Genomic DNA, 27,774 nt, shown 5'->3' with positions numbered 1-27,774 from the left:
ATTGAGTGTGAGCAGGGGGGAGGGCAAAGAGAGAGGAAGAATGAGAATCGCAAGCAGGCTCTGCACTGACTGAGCGCAAAGCCCTACTCTGGGCTGGATCTCATGACCTGAGATCATTACCTGAGCCAAAAATCAAGAGTCTGATGCTTAACTGACTGAGCCACCCTGAGGCCTCTGGGATATTTTAAATTGCAATCTTCCCCTTACCCCCAGAGCACCTCACTCCTTTTATTCGCTTTTCTTATTTCCAAAGCACCACTGCCCTCAAGATACTGTATAATTTACTCATTTATTATATCTACTTCTGTTAGAACGTACAGAATCTAAGTTTAATGAGGGCAGGGATCTTTTCTTATTTTGTTCACTGATGTTTAAGTGCCTAGAAAAAGGCCAGGTGCAGAGTAGATGCTTCTGAAAGATTTGTGAATAAATGAATGGAATAAATAATGCACAACTGAGTGAATGAATGGTCTAGCTAATCTACAGTTGTAAATTGTAAAATCTGAGTTCTATTTCAGACCCTGACCCTTAACTTTGGCCACGTCCTTTAGACTTTCTGTGCCTGTTTCTTCATGTATAAAATTTCATGGCTATTTAATCATTCAATTAATATTTATTGCAACACAACCATGGCCAAGAGGATACAAGGATGCTTCCTTGCATTCAAATCCTACTACTTCTTGGGGGCGCCTGGGTGGTACAGTCGTTAAAAATCTGCTTTAGGCTCAGGTCATCATCCCAGGCTCCTGGGTTGGAGCCCCGCATGGGGCTCCCTCCGCGAGAAGCCTATTCTCCCTCTCCCAGTCCCCCTGGTTGTGTTCCCTCTCTTGCTGTGTCTCCATCAAAAAACTAATCTTAAAAAAATAATAATAATAATCTTGAAAAAAAGAAATCCTACTACTTCTTGCAGAGTGTTTAACTCGGACACTTCAAAAATCCCGCCTCTCCTAAGCCCCGCCCGCTAGCCTTGTTCTTCTTTAGGCTCCTCCCAGATTCAGCCCCGCCGGCTGCCAGAGTAGAGGCCCCGCCTCCTCTCGGCGCTGTCATCCAATGGCTAAGATACACGGATAGGTGAATGCAGTGGAGCTTTAGGTGTCCTCTTGGCGCCTGACCAGAGTCTTGAGGAATTCCGTTCCTCTCGAATAGTCACTTCCCCGAGTTGTCCCTGCGATGTGCAAGATCACCCTCTCTCCCAAGTTCGCTGGGAAGGGTCGGACAAGGCTCCTCAGTCCCGTCGCTGCCCTCCCTAGAAGCCCTGGGGCTTCACTGGACGAGCCTCTCGCCCCGCGGCATTCTGGGAGTGGTAGTTTTCTTCCCAGTTCCCTCCTGGCGGACTAGTGCCTAAGACTCGCAGAGGACTACCATTCCCAGACGCCCGAGCGAGTTGCCGGTCATGTGACCCGCAAGGCCAAGCGGCGGGTAGGCGGGGGCCGGGGCTGGCCGGGGCTCCGCAGCTGTCTGTGACACCCGGAGCGGCGGGCCATCTCGGCCCTTGGAAAGCCCGCCATGGTGCGCGCGGGCGCCGTGGGGACGCATCTCCCGGCGTCCGGCTGGGACATCTTCGGGGACCTGAGGAAGATGAACAAGCGCCAGGTAAGGGAGGCCCGCGTGGTGGGCGCGCCCGGAGCGAGAACGGGCTGCGACGGCGGGGAGTCGGGGCTTTCTGGGTAGGGCTCCGGCAAGGACAGCGACTGGGGCTGACGGCGCCCCCAGGCTCCTCCACCGGCTCTCAGAGGCCCCGCGTTCAAATCTGCGCAAACCCACGTTGGGCGCGGGTGTGCGCTGTCTTGCACTTAACAAGAGCGCAGTGAGGGGAGGGTGGTCAGGAAGGAGAAGAGAATAGGAATCTAGTCCTACGGATGTCAGATGTGGTTGGGAAAGCCGGGAGAGGTGACTCGGTCGTGAGTGACAGCTGTCTGCACGTGTTTGAAGGGCCGGCTTCTGGAAGAGGGGATAGATTTCTCTGTGAGGCTCTGGAGGCCTGACACCCGGAGGAAGAATGCCCGCGGGTGGAAGCGGCGGGAAAGCAGGCGAAAGGAAAGCACTTTCTGAAGTGGACGCTGTCCAGTAATGCCTCTCAAAGTAATTTCTTCCCATTCTGGGAAGTGTTCTCCCCACCATGCGTCGGGACTAAATAAAGCTCCTTGTGCCTGGCGATCTCACTGGGGGTGCTCAGTCGTTTGACTGATTCAGTGTTCTACAGGGGACCCCAGAAGGCTTCCCTTAGATTCTGTCATCTGTCTGCATCTTGAATATAGGAAGCAGTTAGCATGAGGTCTCTGGGCAACTGGGGTTGATTTCTCACTCTTCGGCGACCTCAGAGGAAAACTTCCTTCTTGCTCTCTCCTTGGTCAGCTCCTTGGCCAGCATCGCTGTCTTTGAGTCTTCAATATAAGGCAAGAGTGAGTAGGGACTGGAAAGGAAGCCCGCTCAGCCAGGAAAAATGTGATGGCTTAAGCTTCTTGATAGAGAGTTTAGGGGACCTGTAGGGCATGATAGATCCTAGTGGATCCTAATACTTCTATTGATTTAAACAATAAATTATGCTAAGAAAAATGGAACCATCCTATTGGTAAGTTTGCTTGTCTTTGAAAATAGTATAGGGCGTCCTGGATGGCCCAGTGGGTTAAAGTGTTCAACTCTTGATTGAGGCTCAGGTCAGAGTCCCCAGATGGAGCCCCGCATGGGGCTCCCCATTGGGTGTGGAGCCTGCTTAAGATTCTCTCTCTTCCTCTTCGTTTACTTCTCCCCTTCTCTTCACCCCCTTGTGCTCTCTCCCTCTCTCTAAAACAAACAAAAACACTTAAAAAGAAAATGGTGCAAATTCTTATGATTTTGACACATCCTGTCATTTTTGCCACTATACTGTGGAGTGGGATGATGCCTATGGCAAAGCACAACTTTATGCCTGTGGACATATGGGTTTTGTTTTGTTTTGTTTTCCAAATAGAATTTCATACTAGCGCAGCAGTGTGGGAGAGTTTGGTGACTCAAGTCACCAAGTCTAAACTGTTATTTAGAGTCTGGTTGTTTCTAGGTGTGCATAGCTGATGAGCTGTTAGGAGTTTCTGTGATTAAGATGAGTTGTGGCAGTGATTAGCACCATCTTGAAAAACCAGCAGCAAATTCCCTGAGCACTGATGCTGTTCCCAAGAAAATCCTCCAGAAAATAGAGCTTTATTTAAAACTCTAGACTTAATTGGCTAGGTTTTTAAAATGTCTCTAAAACTGGTACTAATTACTGGTGGTTATAATTGCAGGCTATCAGAGAAGGCCTTCTGATGAATGTCTCCTAAACTAGATTGCCTTTTGAGAGATCTGTATATTCCCACTCTTGGTGATAAGGCCTGTCAGAAGCTATTGCATTGTCTATGTTTTGCTGGTTTTCTGATTAAAATGTAGAAGCTCAAATCTGCTTCCTCCTGATACTTTTTTTCTTTTCTTTTAAGCTTTGGCCTTTTGTTTCTTTTTCTTTTTCCCTCCAAAATAGCATCCTCTGACACCTTGTCAGGCATGCATGCTCTGCCAGTTGGAAGTGGGATCTCCTTTCTCTGCTGCCCCAGCTTGCTATAAAGTAAGGCAAGAGCCACATGCAAAAACAGGGACTCTTTGTTTCTGCAACGAGGAAGAGAGGAAGGAAGAAAGACAGCTACTGGCATTTCTGCTGCTTTGTCGGCCAGAATATCGGGTCTGAACTGTTTGTTTGAAACTCTCAGACATTGGCTGTTTTCATCTTTGGTGGACAAAGACTGAGTGTGGGCCTGCTTCTGAATTTTTGCTTTGGCTATGAATCGACAAGCTTAGAAAGTTGGTAGGTGACGATGGACAAACAAAAGGCACCAGTGAAACGTGGTGGTGTATTTCTTACATTGGGGTCAGTTTGTCAGTAGTTCAACCAAAGTTATGTTTCTGGATCCCAGAATTTTACTTTATTTTTTAAAATATTTTATTTATTTATTTGACAGAGGGATAGAGAGCACAAGTAGGCAGAGTGGGAGGCAGAGGGAGAGGGAGAAGCAGGCTCCCCCTGAGCAGGGAACCTGATGTGCGGGGCTCGATCCCAGGACCCAGGGATCGTGACCTGAGCCAAAGGCAGACGCTTAACTGACTGAGCCAACCAGGCGCCCTTGGATTCCAGAATTTTAATCCTAGACTCGGATTAGTAGGTTCCTTAAAGATAGGGTGTTGAAACAGGACCCGTGGTTTTGCAATTAGCTTGATTGTTAGGTTTTTGTATAATCAGTTATTATTTCTTTAGCCAATAGATGTCCAGCTCAAAGGACTTTTTTTTCCGAGGAATTGATTTTACTTCCCCTCAATGAATTTTCCAAGCATAGAAAATCATACTGGAAAAAATATTGTTAGTACTAGGCCTTTATTACATGAATGGCAAGGTTTTATACTTTGCTTTTATCAGGGTGAGGCCCAATGGTTTGAAAACCTGTCTAAAAATGATAATTTCTGTTTAAAACTGTGGCTTGGGGGGCACCTGGGTGGCTCAGTGAGTTAAAGCCTCTGCCTTTGGCTTAGGTCATGATCCCGGGGTCCTGGGATCGAGCCCTGCATCGGGCTCTCTGCTCAGCAAGGAGCCTGCTTCCTCCTCCTCTCTCTCTCTGCCTGCCTCTCTGCCTACTTGTGATCTCTGTCTGTCAAATAAATAACTAAAATCTTTAAAAAATAAAATAAAATAAAACTGTGGCTTGGGGCTTTCCAGTCAGATCTGTAGTTCATAATGAAACAACATTTATTTATCAAGTCTTTCAAATCAGGCAGAACAGGTGGAGAAGTTTTCAAATGTGAGCTACTTTAGACTGATGTGCCTTGCAAAGCAAATTTTACTTCAGGAGCAACAATGTAATGTATTATAGCCCAGCGCTTTAACCGTCTCGACTTAGCACTCCAGTTTCCTTGTCTTCTGGGTATTTAGTGATAGTTTCATAATTTGCTATTGACACAGTAGCCAAGAAGTTTTGTTTTGTTTTGTTTTTTTTTTAATGGTGTGTAACTTTAATTTTGAATTAAATTTACCTTCTTTTCAATTATTACATCAGAATATCTTCACGGTTTTTAAAAAAATTTTATTTATTTATTTGAGAGAGAGAGAAAGCCGGAGAGAGAGAGTGAGCATGAGCAGAGGTGAGGGACGGAGGGAGAAGCAGGCTCCTAGCTGAGCAGGGAGCCCAAGGCAAGACTTGATCCCAGGACCCTGAGATCATGACCTGACCCGAAGGCAGATGCTTAACCGACTGAGCCACCCAGGCGTACCTCTTCATGGTTATTTTATTTTATTTTTTAAAAGCCTACTTTACTTTTTTTTTTTTTTAAGATTTTTATTTATTTATTTGACAGACAGAGATCACAAGTAGGCAGAGAGGCAGCCACAGAGAGAGAGGGGGAAGCAGGCTCCCCGCTGAGCAGAGAGCCCGATGCGGGGCTCGATCCCAGGACCCTGGGATCATGACCCGAGCCGAAGGCAGAGGCTTAACCTACTGAGCCACCCAGGCACCCCTTCATGGTTATTTTAATTCATTTTTATGTCCCTACTTGCAGTTGTTTCCTCCATAAACCTGGACTGACATAATTTCACAGACGTGTAGCAGGAGCAATACGAGCTCTGCTTTTCCTACCTCACTGCCGCGTCAGACTGTGTGTTTCTGTTTTGTCACGCTCTTCAAAGTGATTATTTTAACGGCCATCTAATATTCTGTCAAATTCCTTTAAACATTTATTTTCCCCAGACTTTGAAATTAATCCATGCCCATCACAGAAATTTTAAAGAATAGAGAATAGTTCAAAGAAGAAAATTCAATCACTCGTAATTCCGCCATGCTGAGATGGCCTCTGTTAACCTTGAGGGCAACTCCTTGTGTCTGTTTTACAAACTGTTTTGCAGTTTGTGGAGATTCTACTGTAGCCTACACTTTTGTTTTAAATAGTGCCGTAACCTCCCATTATTTTACTCCATCATTTCTCTGTTGTTGCTCACTTATTTCCTTTTCTCTGTTACTAGAAATAGGACCGTAACGCATATTGTTGGGCCATGATTCCCTGCCTGCGTTTCTTGTAGACTGAATTCCTAAAGCAGGACTACTGAACTGAAAGTAACCTCGTGTTACAAGTGCCAGATGGCTCTCAGAATGACTGTCCGCTTGCCTTCTCACCGCAGTGCATCCTGGGCCAGCACCAAGGATTAGCGTTAAAAGAACAAACAGAAATACCCCCAAACTTGAAATTTGCTAGGCATAAAAAAGAAGAGGAGAGGGCGGAGGCAGGATTGGGTTTGAACACTCTTAAGTGTTTATTCACCACTTGTATTTCTTTGGAAAATTAATAGTTTTAAGCTTTTGCTTCTTTTGTTGTTGTTTTGGGGATTTTAGTGTATTTCTTACTAATTGTTTGTGCCCACCATATATTACAAAATGTTTATTTTCTCACTATTTATTCAACAAATTGAGTACTTACTTTTTGCCAGACCTGTATTGAACATTGGAGGTGCACCTGTGAACAAGGCCAAAATGATCTTTGCCTTTGTGGAACATACAGTCTAATGTAAAAGACACATTAGAAATGATATGTGTAATTATGATAGTTATTATGCAGATGGTATAAAGAAGTACAGAATGCAGTGAGAATATATAACAGGAGGACCCAGGCTGGTCTACAGCAGAGAGTAGCAAATTCCAGCAAATTCCAGCCCTTCGGTAGGGGATTCGGGGAGGAACAGAGGGGAGAGAGAGAATCTCACCCAGGCTCCATGCCCAGCATGGAGGCCAGTGCAGGGCTCAATCTCACGTTCCTGATATGATAATCTCACGTTCCTGAGCAAAAATCAAGAGTCAGACACTTAACCAACTGAGCCATCCAGGCACCCCCCCCAACACCATCTGTTTTTATAAATAAAGTTTTATTGGAACACTGACCTACTAATTCTTTTACATGTTGTCTTTAGTTGCCTTTCACTACAATGGAAGGGCTGAGTGATTTCAACAGAGACTGTGTGGCTTGTAAAATACTTATTATGTGGTCCTTTATAGAAAGTTTGCTGACTTCTAGTTTAGTGGGTCAGGGAGGGATTCCCTGGGGAACTGGTGCCGAAAGTAGGATTTAAGATGAGTGAGCATGAGGTATGCTGAGGAGTTGAGAGAGAGACTCTGGGCGAATAGCCAGGTGTAGATCCCGAGCGAATAGGAGCACGCGCTCTCTGAAGCACTGACAGATGCCACTATCGTCCCTGGAGTGCCGTGAGCTTCACCGGCTGAAGCTAGGGAGGAGGGGGATGTACCAGACAGGACCATAGGCCATATTCATCCTCAAAGCAGCGGGCTGCAGTTGGAGGGATGTGATCAAGGGGCAATTGAAACAGGGCACAGAGATGATCAGATGGCCAGAGGCGCATTTGCGAGTGCGTGGAGAGCGTAGTGCGGAGAGTGCATCAGAACAGGTGTGTGTGGCCGTCGGGAGACTGGTCCCCATGGGCTCTGCTGGTGGCTTGGATGAGAGTGGTGCCAGTGGGAGAGAGAATGGAACAGACTCCAGAAATGTTTAGAAGGTAGAATGTGTAGGACGAATGGGGGGTGGTGGTGACAAGAGTCCTGCCATGTAGGTGAGCACATATGGCAGCAGAACAGGTGTACATGGGCAGGTAGAGGGGGATCATTGAGTTAGAGAGGCAGGGACTGAGCACTTTCAGTTCCAGGTATGTTGTTGCGAGTGGTTGGTTCAGGTGGAGGGAGAAGGATGTTGGAGATGAGGATGTCTAAGAACTGAGACACCGGACTGCTGGGTAGGCCATCTGCATGGCTCTTCGGATCAGCCAGGACAAGGGTGAGATGATTGAGGCAAGTACTAGAGTAAGGAGCCATCCTGGAGGGCACTAAGGGCAGGTGCCCTGAGGGACTTACATTCCAAGTAGTAGCAGGCACAGTGACTTTTGTCCCTAAAGCCCCTTGGAAGACTGGAAACATCTGGCCCAACAATCCGGCTACAGTCCGATACAGGGCGTTGTGATGTGGGCACATGTTGCTTCCCCCCTGTAGTCACCGGGGGTTGGTTGTGGCTGGCCGATGTCAGCAAGAAAGAGCCTTGAGCTTTGGCGGGACGAGCCCCGTGGATCTTAACTCCGTGGTCTAAGGAGGAGCGAGGCCAGCATGGAAGTCGATACCATCTTGGGTGGCTTTCTGCCTGTGTTCTTAACCAGATAGTGTTTGCTTTTTACTTCCTTAAACATTTATGGAAAATTTAAATATCCAGGTGTTTAAAGTTTTTGTTCACTTTGAAATGTAATCTTAGGTGCAGAACAGCTCATTGCTTAGCACTATAGGACAGTGAAGCCTCCTTTGAGGCCCCTTTGGCCAGGGGGCTAAGGAGCGGCTCTAGGTAAACCACACCGTGTGCCTCAGGCTCTCAGGTCTGATGCGCACTCTCTAGAGCAGGAGGCCCTCAGGGTAGAACTTGAATAATGGGACTCTTCAGGGTTGAAGGTTCTGGGAATCCCAGTCTGGTGAGTAGAGTCTTTTCGAGGCTTTAACAAAGTAGGTTCCATGCATTGCTCTGGGTTTTTTCTCTCATTGCTCATTGAGAAGGAGACAATATACGGACGGCTCATGCCATGGACAGAAGTTGAAATACTACTTGAGTTTGTGTGAATTATCCTGAGATCACAGCTTAGCCTTTTGTTTTGTTTTGTTTTGTTTTGTAAACTGGCTCATCGCCAGCTTCGGGTTCTTGCCTGTTCTTTCACTAGTTTTCATTTTGGGTTTGGCCTTTCTCGTTCCAGCTCTATTACCAGGTTTTAAACTTTGCCATGATCGTGTCTTCTGCGCTCATGATCTGGAAAGGCTTGATCGTCCTCACCGGCAGCGAGAGCCCAATCGTGGTGGTGCTGAGGTAGGTTCTGCACACGGTCACACTGCTGTCGCGCTGCTGTCACATTCTGCCCCGTGACAGAGGAGCGGTGTTGCCTGCGCGAAAGCCTGCGTGACAGCCAACACTCCGTGTTTTCACTGGGTGGAGGATTAGAATGTTCTTCGTTGATAGCTGTTTTCGTTTCCTTCTGCCCTTTGTTGAAACACCTCCTCTTTCTCAGCACACACTTCGGAGCTCTTTTTGCACGCGTGCTAACGCTCCAGTGCGGTGTATTTGCTCTGGTATTTTAATGCTCTAATGCACCTGAAATAACAATCCTACGCGATTAGGTGTGTACAAATTAACTTTAAACATCAGTAGTTTGAAACTGTGATTTGGTTTTCTTTGTCCCTGACAGCCAGCGAGGTGGCCCTCCGCAGTGCCCCGCAGGGTGTGCCCGGCAGTTTTAAGCTTCTCCCGCAGCGCTCTTGTAGGGGGCTGCCCCCTTCTGGAGACCACTGCCCTTCTAGAGCGCACGGTGTGCATTTTAGAAAAGCTAATACTTTAGTTAACTTCATATAGCTGTACAGTCCTGCAAGGGGAAAGCGTAATCCATTTGAAATTTAAAAAACCATACTGGGGAGCCCTTAGGTGCTTCAAGAGGCTACCTGTCCAGTGCGTCCCAGACCGTGGAGCCTTGCTGTGGGTGGTAATGGAGCCTGTGTGTTTTACAGGTAGCAATGACCAGGTCAGGGTCACCGCTGGTCTGTGCGGGAGCCAAGGCCAGCACGTCAGGTTTGTGGCTCCCCAAACAGTTCCTTTCTCTCTACCGGCCTCTGCTGCTGTGTCGTGGGGCTTCACCAGGACGCTGGCTTCACCTGGTTGCCCTCGTGTGACTGGCCAAGGAGCCTATTCTAGAGACGCACTGCTTTCATAAGCTGAGGAGCCTCAGGAGAGCATATGGGTTTCTAATTCGCTGGTGTTCACACTGCTGTAGGAGTGCCCCGGGGTCCAGGGGTTAGGTGAGGAGGGAGACGGGGATCAAGTGCATGGATTCTAGATACCTCAGCCTTGTTTGGGTTATGGCGACTCCATTTTTATGTATTGTATATAGGGGTGCATCCTGGTGAGACCTTATTTGAAGGAAGGGTTTTAAGGCTTCTTCTTCTTCTTTTTTTTTTTTTAAAGAAATTAAACACCTCTGGGGTGCCTGGGTGGCTCAGTCAGTTAAGCCATCTTCCTCCGGCTCAGGTCATGAACTCAGGGTTCTGGATTGGAGTCCTGCGCTGGGCTCCCTGCTCAGCGGGGAGTCTGCTTCTCCCTCTGTCCCTAACCCCACTCATGTTCTCTCTCTCAAATAAAGAAATAAAATCTTAAAGAAAAAAAAGAAATTAAAAATCTCTGATTGAGATGGGCCATCTCACTTAACAGATAAAGAGTCCGAGGCCCATGAAGGCCGGGCCACTCCCATCTTGCAGTTACTTTTGGCAGAGCCAAAACTAGATTCCAGATTTTCTCTAAGTCACAGAGACATACTTGTACACAGAGACTGTTGTAACGTTGCTGTCTGTAGGGACTTTTTTTTTTTTTTTAAAGCATCCTTTATTGTTCTAAAGCACTTTGGTTTGTCAACATAAACTGTTGACATCATGAGAGATGTGTGACCTTGGGGAACACTGACCTTTGGGAAATCCCTGGCCCATGAGGAAAGCAAGCATAAGTTGTTATTAGTGAAAAATTTCAAAGCAGTACTTTTTTCATGGGACACAATAATGACTTTTGACGACACACTGTACCCTTCTGCCTCTGAGACTTATCCAGAAGGTTCGTATTCTAGCTGTAGTTCTTAATTGTTTGCTCTTTCTTTCCCTCCTAGTCATTTATATTTCTAGCTCTATGTTTTTTACTCAGATTTCCTATTTTTGAATGCCAGATCTATTATACTTAGTGTCACTGGTTTCAATTAAAAATAAACACACCAGGGGCGACTGGATGGCTCAGTGGGTTAAAGCCTCTGCCTTCAGCTCAGGTCATGATCCCAGGGTCCTGGGATCGGGCCCCGCATTGGGCTCTCTGCTCAGCAGGGAGTCTGCTTCCTCCTCTCTCTCTGCCTGCTTGTCTGCCTACTTGTGATCTCTGTCTGTCAAATAAATAAATAAAATCTTTAAAAAAAAAAAAATAAAAAATAAACACACCAGCAAGTACTTAGTGACAGGCCGGTCTCCACCATGTTCCTCTTTGCTGATCCGTGTGTGCTGACAAGTTTAAGGTGGCCCAGACCCGGGAGAGACAGGAGGACCAACTTCTCGAGCTGCTCCCGTTATGAACTCACATTTTCCTTTTTTTTTTTTTTTTTTTTTTTTTTTAAAGATTTTATTTATTTATTTGACAGACAGAGATCACAATTAAGCAGAGAGGCAGGCAGAGAGAGAGGAAAGGAAGCAGGCTTTCTGCTCAGCAGAGAGCCCGATGCGGGGCTCGATCCCAGGACGCTGGGATCATGACCTGAGCCGAAGGCAGAGGCCTTAACCCACTGAGCCACCCAGGCGCCCCTCACATTTTCCTTTAAAGCACTCACTAGTCTGATTCTTCCTCCCTGAGTCTTGCCCTCAACAAACTTCTCGCTGGTTTTTGATCACACAGCCCCTCTATTGCAATATTTTGGGTCTTATTTATTTTCTCATGCTTTAAGGCAAAGCATGAGGATATGGCAAATGAATTCTGTTTTAATAATTTCAGCTTCTACTAGATTATAGTTCACTTTGAATCCATTGAAGATTTTTGGCATGGGTTTAAAGTAGTGCCACGTGGGATTATTTATTGACCTCTACATCCAAAGCAGTCAACAGTTGTTAAAATTTGGCTTTCTGTAGAATATGGTCTGAAGGATGAGGCGGCTGGAGTCCCGTTGAATTTTATCCCAACCCCCAGCTTGGTTTGCAGATAGATCACTCTCCCAAGGCATTCATTTGTTTCCTTCTCTTCCTGGAATGGGATTGCCCATGTCCTAGGTGCTGAGGATGAACCAGGAAACGCAAGAATTGCCCTAGAGTATCAACCAGCTTTCCAAGTCTATGCTTTGGAATGAAAATACTAATGTATTTATAGATGTAAGACTTTTTTTTTTTTTTTTGAGGCTAAAAATTGGCAGCTTTCACCTCAAAGAGTTCACATTATACTTGGTTCCTTGTCTACATAATGCAAAGTATAAGGGGCTTGCTGCTATCCTTTTCATACTTAATCTAAGGAGAAATCATTTCCTTTCTCGCTTGATGTCATCATCATGAGCAGTCAGAAGGGAACCACTGTGGCTTGGTTGATAGCTCCCAGACCTGCCCGGTGATTCATGGAGGTTGAGACTTTCACTGATATGTTTACTTTTGTATTCATCATGGATTGAAAGTTCCCCTGTGAATCCAGGCTAATTGGATGTGATTTTGCATTTCTTCCCAGTGGCAGTATGGAGCCGGCCTTTCATAGGGGCGACCTTCTGTTCCTGACAAACTTCCGGGAAGACCCTATTAGAGCTGGTGAAATCGTGGTTTTTAAAGTCGAAGGACGAGACATTCCAATAGTTCACAGAGTGATCAAAGTTCATGAAAAGTAAGGTGGCTTGACTTCTTTTTGGTGGTGTTTTGTAAATTTTGGTAGCCAGATTTATTTATTCATTCATTCATTCATTCATTCACTCACTCATTCATTCCATTAGTACTGATCAAACTTTTTTTTCCCCATTTTTTCTCCCTCAAGTTTTTACTTAAATTCCAGTTTTCCAGTTAGTCAACATACTGTGTGTTATTAGTTTCAGGTGTGGAATTTAGTGACTCAATTTCAGAAGCCAATTTTCATGGTTGATTGGAAAGTAGCAGACGCTCTGGGTTACGCTCCAGGTCCTGCCGTTTACTAATGGGGTGACTTTGGACCCGCTACTTTACCCAGTCTGCAAGGGCACGATAACATTATCATTTCCCACCGTGACCCACAGGGCGATTATGAGAACTGAACAGACAGTTGTTTCTGGAAGTACCCAGTAACTTGAGTTGCTGCACAGTGGGAGGTGGAGTGTACGAGAGCGTAGCAGTTATTTGAAGGAGTCTGAGAAAATCCACTCCCGTCGCACCTAAGGATTATGATGATGTGAGGACTCTTCTGAAATGCAGAAAGCTGCCTGTTTCTCTGTGTCACTTCGGACAAGGTGGCATTTACTGCGGTAGACTTAGCCCTGGACGGCGGCACATCCCTTTCCCTGACTCGGCCCAGGGTTCAGTCATTGCGTGTCCTGCTTGACTCCCCTGCCCCCTGACAAATGCTCTTTCTTTCTGTTAAATGCCAGTGGTGGCTCCTGAAGACACTTTTTGGGAACTGGAAACGATGACTTCTACCTCAAATGTGTTAAGTTCCCAGCAGAGTGTTCAGTCACGTGATGATGTGTTACCATCTATGGACTGGGTTATTCATTTACCTCATGCAGCCGAGTGCAGCATTTTTACCTGCCTGAGTTATGGAATTAAACTGAGATGTGTGTATTTGTGTTTTTTAAATAACAGAGTGTTTCTCATCGCGCGTGTGTGTGTGTGTGTGTGTGTACACATGCACGTACCTTCACTATTTGTACATTTCCAGTCTAGGTTCCCATCCCATTCACTGCTTGCAGGGCTTCCCCAAAGAAGTTGATACTTAAAATCGTCCCTTTGTTCTGCTGTAAACATCAGAATGGGCCTGTTTCGTTTGCATTGTGCTCGTGGTACTGCACGGTGGGACTTGATGTCCACTTGTTAACTGATTGATAAAGAAATACGCACTTAACATGTCACGTAACATGACAGCTGACTTAAAAATAATTTCTACAGATGAGAAATTATTCAAAGTTGAGGAAATAATGGTGATTTTCTGTAATTTGCTTGAGTTGCGGGAGAGACTGGGGTTTTATTTTCTTGATTTCCTTTCTAACCGCAGCTGCAAATCAGCTTGCTCCTTTTGGCATGGTTTCAAATCTTTGTGGGCTTTTAATATTTTATCTAATTATCCTAGTGCCTTTTTTCATTTGTCTTACTGAAAGAAGACCCCCTTTATAGCTCTGTAATGCTGTAATGTTGTGTTTCTGGTGTCAAGGCTATGTAAGCACCGGTTTAGAATGTTTAAAATTAATCCCACGGGTCTCTTTACCACACTGATTTTATGCCATTTGTGAATCCTGTTTCTTTGCAAACCGGATTTTATACCACTTTGCTCAGTGCTGAAGGAAGTAATGCGTTACCATTCTACATTTGGCAAAGGAGAAGTAAGTTTGAGGAGGGGTAGGGGCACACCCGCATTTGAATTAGCCTTGTGCTCAAATCATGCTTTTTGGTTATCAGGGTAACAGGAGCATTTTGGAATTTGAGTCTGCAAGATCGCCAGTAGACCCGTGCGTTAGCTGGGTAGTTAGCTGTAAGCAGTCACCTTAGACCAGGAAAGATCCAGTCATCATCTAAATGCCTGTGTCTGACTGTGACATACCGGGTAGACTAATTGTTTTCTAGCGATGCCGTGCTGAAAATCATTTGTGAAAGGACATTATTTTGCTTTCTAGAGATAATGGAGACATCAAATTTCTGACTAAAGGAGACAATAATGAAGTGGACGACAGAGGCTTGTACAAAGAGGGCCAGAACTGGCTTGAGAAGAAGGATGTGGTGGGAAGGGCCAGAGGGTGAGCATTAACTTATATAAAAGTTATATAAAAGATTCAGAAACTAGGGGCGCCTGGGTGGCTCAGTGGGTTAAGGCCTCTGCCTTCTACTCAGGTCATGATCCCAGGGTCATGGGATCGAGTCCTGCATGGGGCTCTCTGCTCAGCGGGGAGCCTGCTTCCTTTCCTCTCTCTCTGCCTGCCTCTCTGCCTACTTGTGATCTCTCTCTCTGTCAAATAAATAAATAAAATCTTAAAAAAAAAAAAGATTCAGAAACCAGAAAGATAGTAACAGAGAAACTAGGTGGCTCAGTGGGTTAAGCATCCAACTCTTGGTTTCAGTTCAGGTCATGGACTCAGGGTTGTGACATTGATCCCTGCACTGGGATTCTCTGCCCCTTTCTCTCTTTCCCTCCTTTCCTCCCTCAAAAAAAAAAAAGAAAGAAAGAAAGAAAGAAAGAAACTAAATGTATAGGATAATAGAATCGCTTGTTACAAATATTATATGTCAGGAGAGTTGTAAGTAGCCCAGTTCATACTGCGTGCTGCATTTACTGTGGAAATACTGCTCAGAACTAAGGACCTAAAATCTAAAACTGGATACAAGTGTGTTATCTGTATCATTGGTTTAACTCTATTTTTGAAAGAAATCTTCACCTAGAGATTAGTTTTTTGTGGTTTCAAATAGCAATTACAAGAAATCCTCCCAGAGATAACCACTGTTTAACACTCAAGGGAATATTCTAGACATTCCCTGTACCTATAGAGATGTGTGCATATATCATATATAATTTTACATAGTAGAATTTTATTTTATTTTTTCACCCAACAAGAAGTTGGAAATAGATTTCTGTGTCAAATCTACATCCAGGTATTTTTAAGTGGCTACATACTGTTGTTCCACTGAGAATCATAAAATCATAACTTAACCAGTTTTCTTTTGGTGGACGGTTAGACTATTTCCTGTTTTTCTCTACCAGAAACAGTTATGTGATAAAACTTTTAATATTCATCTTTGCATAATTGTTCCAGCGATTAGTTCTACCTCTGGTGCAGAGGAGCCTGTATCCTCTTATTAAAAAAACAAAAAAGGCACTTCTTCCCCTCTCCTGGTGACCCCTTCTTATGCTTAACCCTTGTTAGAAGTGCCTTTTTTTTTTTTTTTTAATCTTCATTAAATCCCACAAGCTGTTTGAGGCTGGAGAACCCAGTTACCATTTTGTAAGATTTACCTTTATCACCCAGACTGTGGTTTGAGGCCTCTTCCTGCCCCGTTTCCCCCTCTGCTCACCTTCTAACTCCTTCCCCCCGTTGTGATGCTGGCATATCTGTGGGGAGAAGAGAGAGACTTCCAGCTGCTCAGTCCTCTATTTTGTAGACATCTGGAGGACAAACTTTGTATAAAGGAGAAGTTGGGGCTGCTGATTTATACAGGACTGGTGGGTACAGGTGCCTTACCTGGTTTCCCCTTAGTTAGGTGAGGCTTGGGTCTGCTGATTGCATCTTTTTTTTTTTTTTTAAGATGTTATTTATTTGTTTATTTAACAGAGAGAGAGAGAGCACAAGCATGGGGCAGGGCAGGCAGAGGGAGAAGCAGGCTCCCTGCTGAGCACGGAGCCCAGTTTGGGACTCCATCCCAGGACCCTGAGCTCATTACCTGAGCTGAAGGCAGACGCTTAACCCACTGAGCCACCCAGGTGCCCCCCACTGATTGCATCTTGACATGAGTTTTGTCAGCAGACTCATTGGCTAGCTTATGCCCCAGACCTTCTGTGTCTGCAATCATCATCATGTGTGGGTATAAATTATGGGATTCACATCTGTGTTCACAGCCCAATAAGCCTGTTTGTTACATCTGAAAAGCCCCGTGAAATATCAATGATGATGGTTCTTCCAGTTACAAACTAATTCTCCATGTATTTTGAAAGCTTTCCCCGACAGCCGTCTTTATATAGGCTGTCTGGATATGACTTCTCCACTAAAAAAATTAAAAACTAGCTTGATGGCCATTGTCGGTTCCATGTGTACAAGTGGCTCAACTAATTATTTTAATTCTGCTGTGGTGAATGCAGCAGGCGAAGACAAGCAGCATCTCATCATGTGCCTGCTTAAAAAATCGTCCCGCTGTTAGTGGTGATGCTTTTGATTAAGAGAGCCTTTTGAGGCAGGAGTGAATGTTAGTCTTACAGCCTCGATCAGGGCTATTCCCAAGGAAGATTTGTGTCTTAAGCTGAATTAGGGTGTTTTCAAATGCTGCCGTCATCATATTACAAGCAATTTTCATATTTCTGGCTTTTCGTCCTACAATTTAGGTTTTTACCATATGTTGGTATGGTCACCATAATAATGAATGACTACCCAAAATTCAAGGTAGGAATGTGTTTGAGTGTCTGCGTTAAAAATGTATATGTATTGGAGCTTTTGCACGTGCCACTATAAAGATGCAGTCTGTTTAAAGTGTTTTGCTGGTGTGTTTTGTTTTGTTTTGTTTTTGCAGAATGTTTGTATTTAACTAAAATTAACATTACCATTTAAATTATCAACACTTAAATCAGTTATTTAAAATAGCTACTTTCATCTTTTGTGTTCATAGTGTATTCTAAAATGGCACCTCTATATTTGCTTTTTATCACGGAAATCTTTAAACATACAAAAAAAGTAGTACAATAAACCCAGTAATGATGTTCTCTCAAGCTCAGTAAAAATGGTATCTATATTTTTTAAAAACCACTTGAAACACAATAGGGAACGTACACAGGAACGAGCGATGAATTGGCCGGGTTTGTTGGGTGCTTGATCCTTAGTCCGTCAGTATATGTGGGGGTTTTAAACAATAACGTGGCATTGAGCAGCTACTTTGGAGAACCACGCATGGGGGAAAGAGGTCATCTTTGGATTCTGTCCTCAGTCTAGCACTGAGCGGACTTCATCTGAATACGTTTATAGACCAAACTAATTTGTGGAGCTCGAAGTAATTTCCCACTGTTTTCTTTACAGTATGCTCTTTTGGCTGTAATGGGTGCTTATGTGTTGCTAAAACGTGAATCCTAAAATGAGAAGAAGTTCCTGCAACCAGATTGAAATGAATTCTGCTGAAAAAGAGAAAACCTAATATATTTGAAATGTTCCACTTTCTGTATAAAAGGAAACAATGTGGAGACATTTTTGTCTTGTCCAAATAAATGATTCATCAGTGAAGATTGTTTTCTTTCGTGGGCTCTGATTTGAACCTCCTCCATCTATGTGCCACTCCTAGTCGTCATTCTAAGCCAAGCACGGGGGTCTGGGCCACTTCCGGATCTGCCGCTGGGGACATGCATGGTCCCCATGATGTAGTCCTAATGTCTGAGTTTCAAAACTAAAACTCTTTGCACAGCATAGTAACATTTCTGGGGGGAAATGAACAGGCCCCTAAAAGGAAATGGTTTCTTATTTATTAAAGTACAACCTGATCAGTAAATAAAGCCCAAAACCTTTTTTAAAAGGAAAGATATAATCTGCTTTGTGTTTGTGGCGGGTTGGATCTTGAGAGGGTTAGATAAATTTTTTTGAAAAGTACTTCATACTTCATAAATTAGAAAAACAGTGGATTCTCCTCTGAAAACTTACAAAAAGTACAGAAGGGTGAGAGGGGCACGTCCCTCTCTGTAGTTTCCCAGGGACCTGCGCTGTGGGAGTCACACCCGCACAACATACAGTCTTGCACAAAAAGTAGTCCTTCGCGACACTATCAGGCACTTCTGTCCCCGCTGCCACCCTAGGCGCTGGGCTATGAGGTCCTAGCCTGGATGGAGTTGGCAGCGTGTGGGAGGAACACACAGCAGTGACAGTGGCCCTGAAGTAGAATTAAACAGGGTCCGCTGAGAGAGAACCTAAGAGAATCTTTGCTTTTCATGAGGCCAGGGAAAGACCTCTGAGGAGGGGACGTGGAGCTGAGTTCAGAAATCAGGCAGGTAAATCCTGGGGAAGAGCATTCCAGTCCAGAGAAGGGGCGGGGGATGCTCTCAAGCCTTAGTCCCCGTACTGCCCTTAAAGGCAGGTTCTGACTCAGGAGGCCTGGGATGGGGTCAGAGACTCCGCATTCCTGACTCCCTCCCGGGAATGGCGATGCCGCTGGGGCCTGCACCGCAGTCCGTGTAGCAGTGTTAGAGGGGTAGAAAGGAGGCCAACGATGTTTTCAAATGCACTCTTCAGTTGTAACAGAAAGGTTCCCTTTCATGGAACAGTGTGATGTTGACATTCTTTTGGTGAGAACTTGCCAGTCTCCGTCATTCTTTGAAGTCTGTCCAAATCTGATGGAAGGGCTTAGAATCCCTAAAAGCCACTTACCCATCTCTCGGCTTCGAGCAAGCTCAGTTCTCTTCAGCAGCAGATGGAGGGTAGGACCCGCTCGCAGCCCCCCGGCCAGCCCCAGGAGCAGGCGGCTAACTCACTGAATGCTCTTAGCCCGGGCGCCTGGCGTGTGTGCAGTACACGCCCCATCACCCTTGCCCGTGTCAGGTGCTTTCCCTTTCAGTGTGAGCCTATGCCTCGCGTCACCCCCCTGCACAGCCTGTCTGATGGGAGCCCCAATCCAATCCGGGGAGGAGCAGCAGGAGTGATCCGCGGGGGGGTGGGGGTGGAGGCGGTGGGGGGGCAGCTCGCCCCTGAGCCTTTCTCTCTGCCAAAGTAGGTTGTGGCCATAACAATAGCCCTCATCCTGTCGAAATCAGTGAAGTGAAAGCAAAAGAATTTACAGGACACTTTCTAACAACACGATTCTCTTGTGCCCTTTGATAAACTCCTTTCTTAAGAAAAAGATTTTTATTCCTTTAACTAAAAACAGAATATCAACATGTTGGGCCAAAGCTTTATTATTTTATCATCATTCTGGGGTCTGCCGTTGGTTAATGGAAACTCGGAAGATGCCTCACCGTGGCTGAGCTGATCGTTAATTCCTTCCGCGAGCCTGACATCCCGGCGTGAACCCTCCGTGCCTCGGCCGGCGCCGTCTGATCGTGGCTCGTTAGCAGCAGCTCCTTGGGCCTCTTAGATGCTGTCGGTGCTCACACGGTAGAGGTGGTGGGAATTGATGCGGGATGAAGGTCATTTTCTGGGGGTCTCTGCTGCAGACCCACCGTGGAGAGCACATCCACACCGGGCCGGCGTCCAAGCAGACGCGTGGGCACTGCGACACCCGAACAATCTTCAGGAAGAACCTCTTGCTGGGAGATTTCAGGTGCTCTTGGGACACACATTTCTTATGAGCTGGACAACTGTCTTTCCACCTCCCAACGGCCTCGAAGTCTCCAAATGGAAGGTGGCTGGTGGATGCTGGCCACACGAAAAATCCCCACTGAGAAGGGAGGAGACCAATAGTGACGGGAGCAAGGATGCCAGGACGCCCCCTGGGGTCGGGGCAGACAGCCCCCGGCTCAGCTCACCGAGACCTCCTGGTGTTCTAAGAGGACTTATGAAGTTAAATGATGTTTGCTCTACTGTGTTGAAATCAACACAGGTTTCCGTCAGACACTGGGAAGTTGCCATTATGGCAGTAAGCTTTGGTTTTTTTAACAAGGTAGTAGTAGAACCTCTGGTTTCCCAGCCCTCGGGCCTTAGGCGGGCTCTTTCTCCTTCGACAGTCAATGTGTCAGTCTTACTCAAATGCCGTGCACATGCACACACACACACGTGCACACACGCATCAAAATGAGGGGCAGCACGCCTGGCGTCTGTGCTTAAAAGCTCCGTATGTGACATGTGCGCACCGGCGAAGCGAACCTTCGAGAAACATCTGTGTGGGTTTGTGGGGAGTAAATGCGGTTGGGATGCTCGATCGGTCACATCTCCCCTTGTGGTCATTTTCAGATGGCAGGATAGGAAAAGCCCGGAAGCGCAGCATAGCCACGTGCCACCTTCCCGTCACCATTTTCCAGTCTGATGCTAATGCCCACACCCACGGTGCTCTGGCTGCTGCTTGAGCACCTCTTACAGGCAGCCTCTGGCCGGGGCAGCGGACAGTCAGGCGAGCCGCATCCAGAAAGTTCCGGCGGAGACCCAGCCACCACACTCTCTGGGTTCAGCGGTTTCCCTCCGTTTCCAGTAAGAGGCCAGGGTTGGGGTGAGGCGGGGTACAGGGAGAGGAGATATTTGCGATCACACTGAGGTTCAAGTCCTGCCTCCATTTACGAGATCCGTAGTCTGTAACTGACTCAGACTCAGTTTCCTTGTTTCCAGAATTAATGTCAAGGTTGGACAAGACTTTATTTGATGCTCCTTTTGATCAAATAGAACTTTGCCCTTTCTTCCTCAGGATCCCTGGAGTTTTGGGGCGCCTGGGCTCGGTCAGTTAAACATCTGCCTTCCACTCAGGTCATGATCCTGGAGTCCGGGGATCCAGCCCCATGTCAGGCTCCCTGCTCAGCGGGGACTCTGCTTCTCCCTCTACCCCTCCCCCTGCTCCATTTCTTTCTCACTCAGTCTCTCTCTCTCTCTCTCAAATAAATACAGAATAAGACAAACGATCACTGGAGTTTAAATACTGAGGATTGATTGCCTCCCAATCATCTTGAACATTCTTTCCTATCATCTTTGGCCGTGAGTTCTCTATTTTCTCTGAATTTCGCATTTGCATCCCTGCATTGTTGCAAACATATCCTCTGAGAGCAGAATTGTGCCTTGGAGGCTCAGCTTTTAGCCCCAGGAAGCTTTAGGATGGGATGAGGAGAGCAGAAATCCCTTATCCACTTGATCTCTCCCGCGTGCCTGCTCTGAGCTGTTCTGCAGCAGTGTGGACATGGAACACTCCCTCCCAGGCTCTCTGGGGCACAGTTTCTGGTGGGTTTCCTCTGGGCTTCCCTCCCTCATCACCCAGGGCCATCCACCACAACCCTCTCGTCAGATTTCATGCTTTCCCCAAATTGCTTAGCTTTCGCCATTCAGCAAGAATTTCTTTGGATGGACTTTATTTTTTTAGTGCAGTTTTAGGTTATGGCAAAATGGAATGGGACGTGCCGAGAGTTCCCATATATTCCCTGTTCGCCCAAACAGAGTACCTCCCCGCCATGGACGTCTGCCGCACAGTTAACAGTGTATCTGTTTTGATGGATGAACCGTTAGCACGTCATTACCACCTGACGTCCACAGTTCACGTCAGGGCTCGCTCTTGGTGTCGTACATCCCATGAACTTCGACAAATGTATGATAACACGCACCCATCATTATAGTATCATACAGAATCGTTTCACTGACAAGAACCCCCTGTGCTCTGTCTCTTCATCCTTCCCTCGCCCAACTCCTGGCAACTACTGATCGTTTCTTTCTTTTTTTTTTTTTTTAAAGATTTTATTTATTTATTTGACAGAGAGAGAGATCACAAGTAGGCAGAGAGGCAGGTAGAGAGAGAGGGGGAAGCAGGCTCCCTGCTGAGCAGAGAGTCCAATGCGGGGCTCGATCCCAGGACCCTGAGATCATGACCCGAGCCGAAGGCAGAGGCCCAACCCACTGAGCCACCCAGGCGCCCCACCACTGATCGTTTCTATTGCTTCCATAATTTTGCCTTTTCCAGAATGTCCTGTGGTTGGGCTCACACGGTATGTGTAGCCTTTTTGGGTTGCTTTCTTTCACTTAATTATTTGCTTTTAAGTTTCTTCCATACCTTTAATGTCTCGACGGCTCATCTATTTTTATCACAGAATAATATTATTTCATTGTATGGATGTGCAGTGGTATATTTATCCCTCCACCTACCAAAGACTATCTCGGTTGCCTCCAGGTTTGGCAGTAAGTAAAGTTGTTATAAACATCCCTACACAGCTTTGGTGTGAATATAAGTTTCCAGGTCTGGGTAGATACCGAGGAGTATGACTGCTGGATCTTACAGTAAGAGTTTGTTTAGTTTTGTAAGAAACTACCGAACCGTTTTTCCAAGTAGCTGTACCATTTCGCATTCTCACCAGTGACGTCTGAAAGTTCCCATTGTTCCACATCCTCGCCGGGATTTTGCGTTTCAGTTTCCAGACTTGGGCCTTTCTCAGGGCCGTGTAGTCAGTATTTCTCAGAGCTTTGCTTTGCATTTCCCCAAGGACCTACGGCCTGGAACACCTTTCATATGCTTATGTCCCATCTGTGTATCTTCTCTGGTGAGGAATCTGTTAAGGCCTTTGGTCCATTTTAAAGTCAGGTTGTTAGGGGCGCCTGGGTGGCTCAGTGGGTTGAAGCCTCTGCCTTCAGCTCAGGTCATGATCCCAGGGTCCTGGGATCAAGCCCCACTTTGGGTTCTCTGCTCAGCAGGGGGCCTGCTTCCTCCTTTCTCTCTGTCTGCCTCTCTGCCTCCTTGTGATCTCTCTTTCTCTGTGAAATAAATAAATAAAATCTTTTTTAAAAAAAGTCAGGTTTTTTGTTTCTTCATCGTTGAATTTCAAGAGTTCTTTGTATCTTTCGGGTAACAGTCCTTTGTCACATGTGCCTTTTGCAAACATTTTCTCCCAGTCTGTGGCTCGTCTTCTCTTGACATTGGTCTTTTGCTGAGCAGAAGTGTCTATTTTAATGAGGTTCCGCTTGTCAAGTATGTGTCATGGATGATGGCTTTGGTGTTGTATCTAAGACATTGTCATACCCCAAATCAGCTAGATATTTCTTCTGTTCTTCTCCAGGTATATGACAGTTTTGTGTTTTACATTTAGGTCTATGGCCCATTTTGAGTTGATTTTTGGTCTATGTCTAGATTCATGGTTTTGCCTGTGGATGGGCAGGTAATCCCAGCACCATTTGTTTTGAAAAGACTATCTTTGCTCCATTTTATTGCGTTTGCTCATTTGTCATAGATCAGTTGGCTATATGTATGTGGGTCTATTTCTGGGCTCTACTCTGTTCCATGGATCCATGTGCCCTCCCTTTCACCGAGACCACACTAATTACTCTAGCTTTATCCTAAGTCTTGAAGGCAAACAGTTTCAGCCCTCCAACTTTGTTCTGCTTCAACGCTGAGTGGCTCTTCTGGGTCTTTTTTGCCTCTCCATGATAAAGTTTAGAATCAGTTTGCTGATGTCCACACTGCAGGATTTGACTAGGGATTTACATTTGGAAGAAACACCCAGTCTCTCACTGCTGAATTCCTTTGTAAGTTTCATTCCTCAGACCCAGCTATGAAGAAGAATTCCTGCCTTCTTTAAAATTGCAAGTTGATTTTTATCTACCTTCCCTTGTTTGTGAATCGTATAGAAATGTCTGAGCTTCTTCTTCCCTCGAGATTCACTGGGAGCCTCCTTGATTATTTTTCTGTTTTGCTGTGACATGTCTTATACCCTCCACGGCATCTGTTTATCTGCTGTGGCTGCGAACATGTTCCCCCTCCCTCGTGGTTATCAATGTCAAGAGCTCTTGATTAGATCAGTGGATTTAAAGGCAGATAGATTGACTCTGGCTTCTCACTAAGGAGAAAACGCGTCATAACAGAATCAGGCTGCCATTTAGAGCTCCTACCTTGTAGCTCTGGGAACATTCGACTGGAGCTCGGTAGTGGATGAGAGACCCAAACAGGAGCCTGGTGAGTCACTCTCATAACAAATCATCCTTAAGATGGGATAATTTAATCCCTGTGAGTGCAAAGCCATGCTTCATGCTCCCACTTCATGCATTGTACATAGGCCAGATGCCTTTCAAGTCAACATGGGAACCAAAAATGGAAAATAGCAGTAAAAGATCATTTTTCACATTTTTATGCTTACGATGTTATATTTGCTGCTTTGGGTTTTGGTTTTTTTTTTTTTTTTGGAGAGAGAGAAAGGAGGGGGAGGGGCAGGGGGGAGGGGGAAGGAGAATCTTAAGTGGGTTCCATGCTTGGCGCGGAGCCTGATGCAGGGCTCATGACCACCCTGAGATCATGACCTGAACTGAAACCAAGAGGCGGACACTCAACTGACTGAGCCCCCCAGGCACCCTTCTACTTTCTAATTTTTAATAGAAAGTGAATGAACCACTGTGAAACATTTTAAAGTGGAGCAAAGACCCATAAAAGAGCTTCCTTGCATGTGTGTAGAATGTTGGTGTTTTCCCAAGCACTTGTTTTGTCACTTGCCCTCTGGCCAGTTGGGAGTGAGGTCGGCTGCCACCTTAAAGGTCATCATGAGTAGCCTTGGCTGCTTAGAAACTAAGTGGAATAAATATTCTCATGGAAAATATTCTCCTCTGCAGTTTTGAATTTTATTTTCAAAGAATCTTTGAATCGATTGCTTCGTAGATGACCAGTCTGGCCATATTCTTCCCACGAGGAGGGTGTCTCTTAGACGTTTCTAGACTTTCTCCCAGACTGGATCCTGGAGGTGGAAAATTTAGACAAGAGGGCCTTCTATATCCGGAGAGGGAATACAAGTGGGGTCATTGCAGATGCCTTGGCAGGTGAGAGAGAAACACTGGGGGTGTGATTCCCCAGGCCTATGGAATCACGCTTGCTTTGGTTGAACAATAGGGAGTGTTATGAGGTACCCTGCACCAAGCTCCTGCCCACAACTTCTCCTTCAAGAAGGGGCTTCAAGTAGGACCACCCCCTCCACATACAGCCCACCTGTGCTTGAAGTGGTTTTTGATGGATCGGCCGGTTTAAAGTTGCAGTCCAAATTGGCAAAAATAAATAAATAATAACAAATTTGTATCATTCTAGCAACTGACAGGAACTTGCAAACTGAGAATCCCAGTGGGGACTCTGACAGGTAAGATATAAAATGGACATTAAGGGATTTGAGAGGAAATTTGAAAAACAAACAGTCTCAGATAAAAACGTTAAGTACAAAACTGGGCAGGAGTTGAGCTCCAGACAGCCCCTGTAATTCTTCCCAGCTCCAGACTGGGCCTCGCCCCAACACGGCAAAGAGGGACAGGGGCAAGGAGGGACAGGGATGGGCTGTTCCCAGCGCTCCCCCCCTCCCGCTCCCGTCCCCAGGGATCTGATGGCTTTTCCCATCAGAAATGCTCTCACTTGCATCTTGCAGCCAGGACCTGAGTCGTGGAGCCCCCATTGCACCGGGGAGCCCCCCCCTTCTCTCTCCCCATCTTGCCTTATCCCGCTTTTGCCAAGTGGGGAGGAAGTTAGGGAGAGAGGGAGGGAAGAGCCCAGTGGTGGGAAGGGAGCTGCTGGGGTAGGCCGAGGGCCATTCTAACTGAAGTTTTTATATTTCATGTTCGAAGTTTCCCATCGTCAGTGGTTTCCAGGCCTGGTCACCCATGAGACTCTCCTGGTCACTTTGTGCAAACCGAGTTTCTGGGCCTCTGCCCACACATTTGAAAGAGTCTTTGCAGGGGGGAACGGGTGCTGCATCCAGGGGACTGTCATGGGTGGCCGGGGCTGCTGCTCATGGACTTGAGAGCGGCTTTCTCACATCTGTGTGGGACAACGGTGTCCCTTAAGCAGGTCAGGAATTCCTCTTCAGAGGATATTCCCAGGGCAAGAGAGCCCTGCATCCCCAACCCTCGCAATTCGCTAGAATTTTTGGAACCTGATCTACCCCTCTGGCCTTTATTTTGGGGCAAGTAGCTTCCCTGGAGGGTGCGTCTTCACTCGCCTTCTCCTAGGCACTAACACCAAGTCCCTCTCTTCCCGCAGCACCGTATTCCCAAGTCCGTGCTTTCAAACTTTGACTGTGCATAGAAATCGCCTGGGGTGGTGGGGGGTGGTCTTGCCAGAATGCGGATTCTGACTCAGGAGGCCAGGGATGGGGCCTGAGATTCCGAATTCCTAACACAGTTCCCGGCGCTGCTGGTGGTGCCCGGCAGGGGGCCCACGTGGAAGAGCGAGGCCAGAGGATGCTGTTTCCCTCCGCCCCTTCCTTGGGAATCTTTGGAGTTTTAATTTGGACCAACTGTGTTATGTGGCTTCGCCGGTGAGGGTGGCAGGATGGAGGGGGCCCTGCCTGGGTAGAGCAGGATGTGACTGTACCAGTTTGGCTCAGACAAGGTCACAGTCTAGGTGCCTCACTGAGAAGAGAGCCCTGGTGAGAAGGGGTCTCTTCTCCTAGCCAGGTAGCTGAGCCGTGAGGCTTATGCATGACCATGACCTCCAGGCCATAAGGATCGTCCCCTCTCCCCTCTGTGCCCTCTGTGACTGCCCGTGTAAGGCTCCCATCTGTGCTCACCTGCTTTCACCTGTCCTTCCCCCAAGGGCCTGCTCCTCTCCTGCTTCCTCAGTGCTCCAGGAGAGATCGTAAGAAGTGATGCATGTAGGGGTCTTGAGCGGAGAGTGGGTGTTCAATAAACACATTTGCTGAGTGAATGCAAATAAAATAATGTGCTTGAATATTCCAGTCCACATCTCTGCAGCATCTCCATCAGGACACAGAGGTGCCATTAAACGGGAACTATTAAGTGGGGCCCCCTGTTGCACACTTCTCCACGAGAGCTACCACTGGTGGGGAGGGGTTGGTTTCTTTGATGTCATTCCTTGCCCAAACCCTGGCCTTCTTAGCTGTGAGCTCTCAGTCTCTAAGCTAAGCCTGTCCTCAGCAGAGGAGCGAGGCGGGACCTTGGCCATCCCCTGAGGAAGGCTGAGCCTATTTGCATCTCTAATCACAAGGAAATAACTACCGACAGCCCCAACTAAAGCAGAAATATTAAGAACGACACCTGAAATTCCTGTACCGGGGGGAGAAATGGAACGTTAATAAAAAGTATTAGAGTCCAGAGCATAGCAGTAAATTGCAGATTATGAAATTGTATTTGATGGCTGCTTGAAACTCAGTTAACTTTGTCCCTTGGAATTTGCACAAGTGGGTTAGGCTTCAGCTGGCTGTTTCAGAATTCTTTTGTTATGATAGGTCAACATATTCTATACGCGGTAGGGAAGCTTGCACTGTGGTCAAATGTGCTGTAAAATGTCAGTTTTCTCTGGTCTCCACTCAAAGCTGGCAGCCTAATTGGAGACGCCGTGGGTCAGTCAAAGCACTGCACTCACTTGCGGTGTATGTTGCTTCTGAAACCCATAAAAGACAATCAAACATTGCGCCTCCTTTTTCCTAGTGGACGGTGCAAGGTTAGGGATTTATCTTTCCCCTTAGGAACCCCCAGAGTCATCAATTAAGTGGTGAACGCCTAAATTATGTGAGATTTATTCCCAGCCTCTGATGTGCATGTACCTTTAGTAAGGGCATCTGGAGGAACTTCCTACTTCTTACTCATCAGATTCAGTCAACACGTCCCTGGGGTGCACCAGTGTGACACTGTGTGGACTGCCAAGCTCTGTCTGGACCATATGATGGCAGAGGGCAGGAGAACTGACAGAGGCCTGAGGC

The 27,774-nt window shown here is 46.4% G+C and overlaps 1 protein-coding gene across 1 annotated transcript; it reads left to right on the top strand.

Moving 5' to 3' along the window:
- The first annotated feature begins 1,397 nt into the window (after window positions 1-1,397).
- SEC11C (SEC11 homolog C, signal peptidase complex subunit) lies at window positions 1,398-17,713 on the top strand. The gene is made up of 6 exons (XM_080821653.1): window positions 1,398-1,593; window positions 8,777-8,886; window positions 12,298-12,447; window positions 14,417-14,536; window positions 16,828-16,885; window positions 17,513-17,713. Exons 1-6 carry the CDS (start codon window positions 1,507-1,509, stop codon window positions 17,564-17,566), a joined length of 579 nt encoding a protein of 192 aa, XP_080677779.1. The 5' UTR covers window positions 1,398-1,506; the 3' UTR covers window positions 17,567-17,713.
- Window positions 17,714-27,774: the final 10,061 nt, after the last annotated feature.

Source organism: Martes martes (genome assembly GCF_963455335.1).
Source record: "Martes martes genome assembly, chromosome: 13".
In the NCBI taxonomy this organism is placed as follows: Eukaryota; Metazoa; Chordata; class Mammalia; order Carnivora; family Mustelidae; genus Martes; species Martes martes.
The sequence above is the reverse complement of the archived record's forward strand: the minus strand, read 5'-3'. Positions and strand labels throughout refer to the sequence as shown.

Bases quoted from the DNA above. Each gene is read 5' to 3' on its own strand.
- SEC11C (XM_080821653.1), top strand. From the start codon at position 1,507: ATGGTGCGCGCGGGCGCCGTGGGGACGCATCTCCCGGCGTCCGGCTGG. The intron at 1,594-8,776 runs GTAAGGGAGGCC...TTCTCGTTCCAG, and splicing joins GGAAGATGAACAAGCGCCAG to CTCTATTACCAGGTTTTAAA. The intron at 8,887-12,297 runs GTAGGTTCTGCA...ATTTCTTCCCAG, and splicing joins CCAATCGTGGTGGTGCTGAG to TGGCAGTATGGAGCCGGCCT.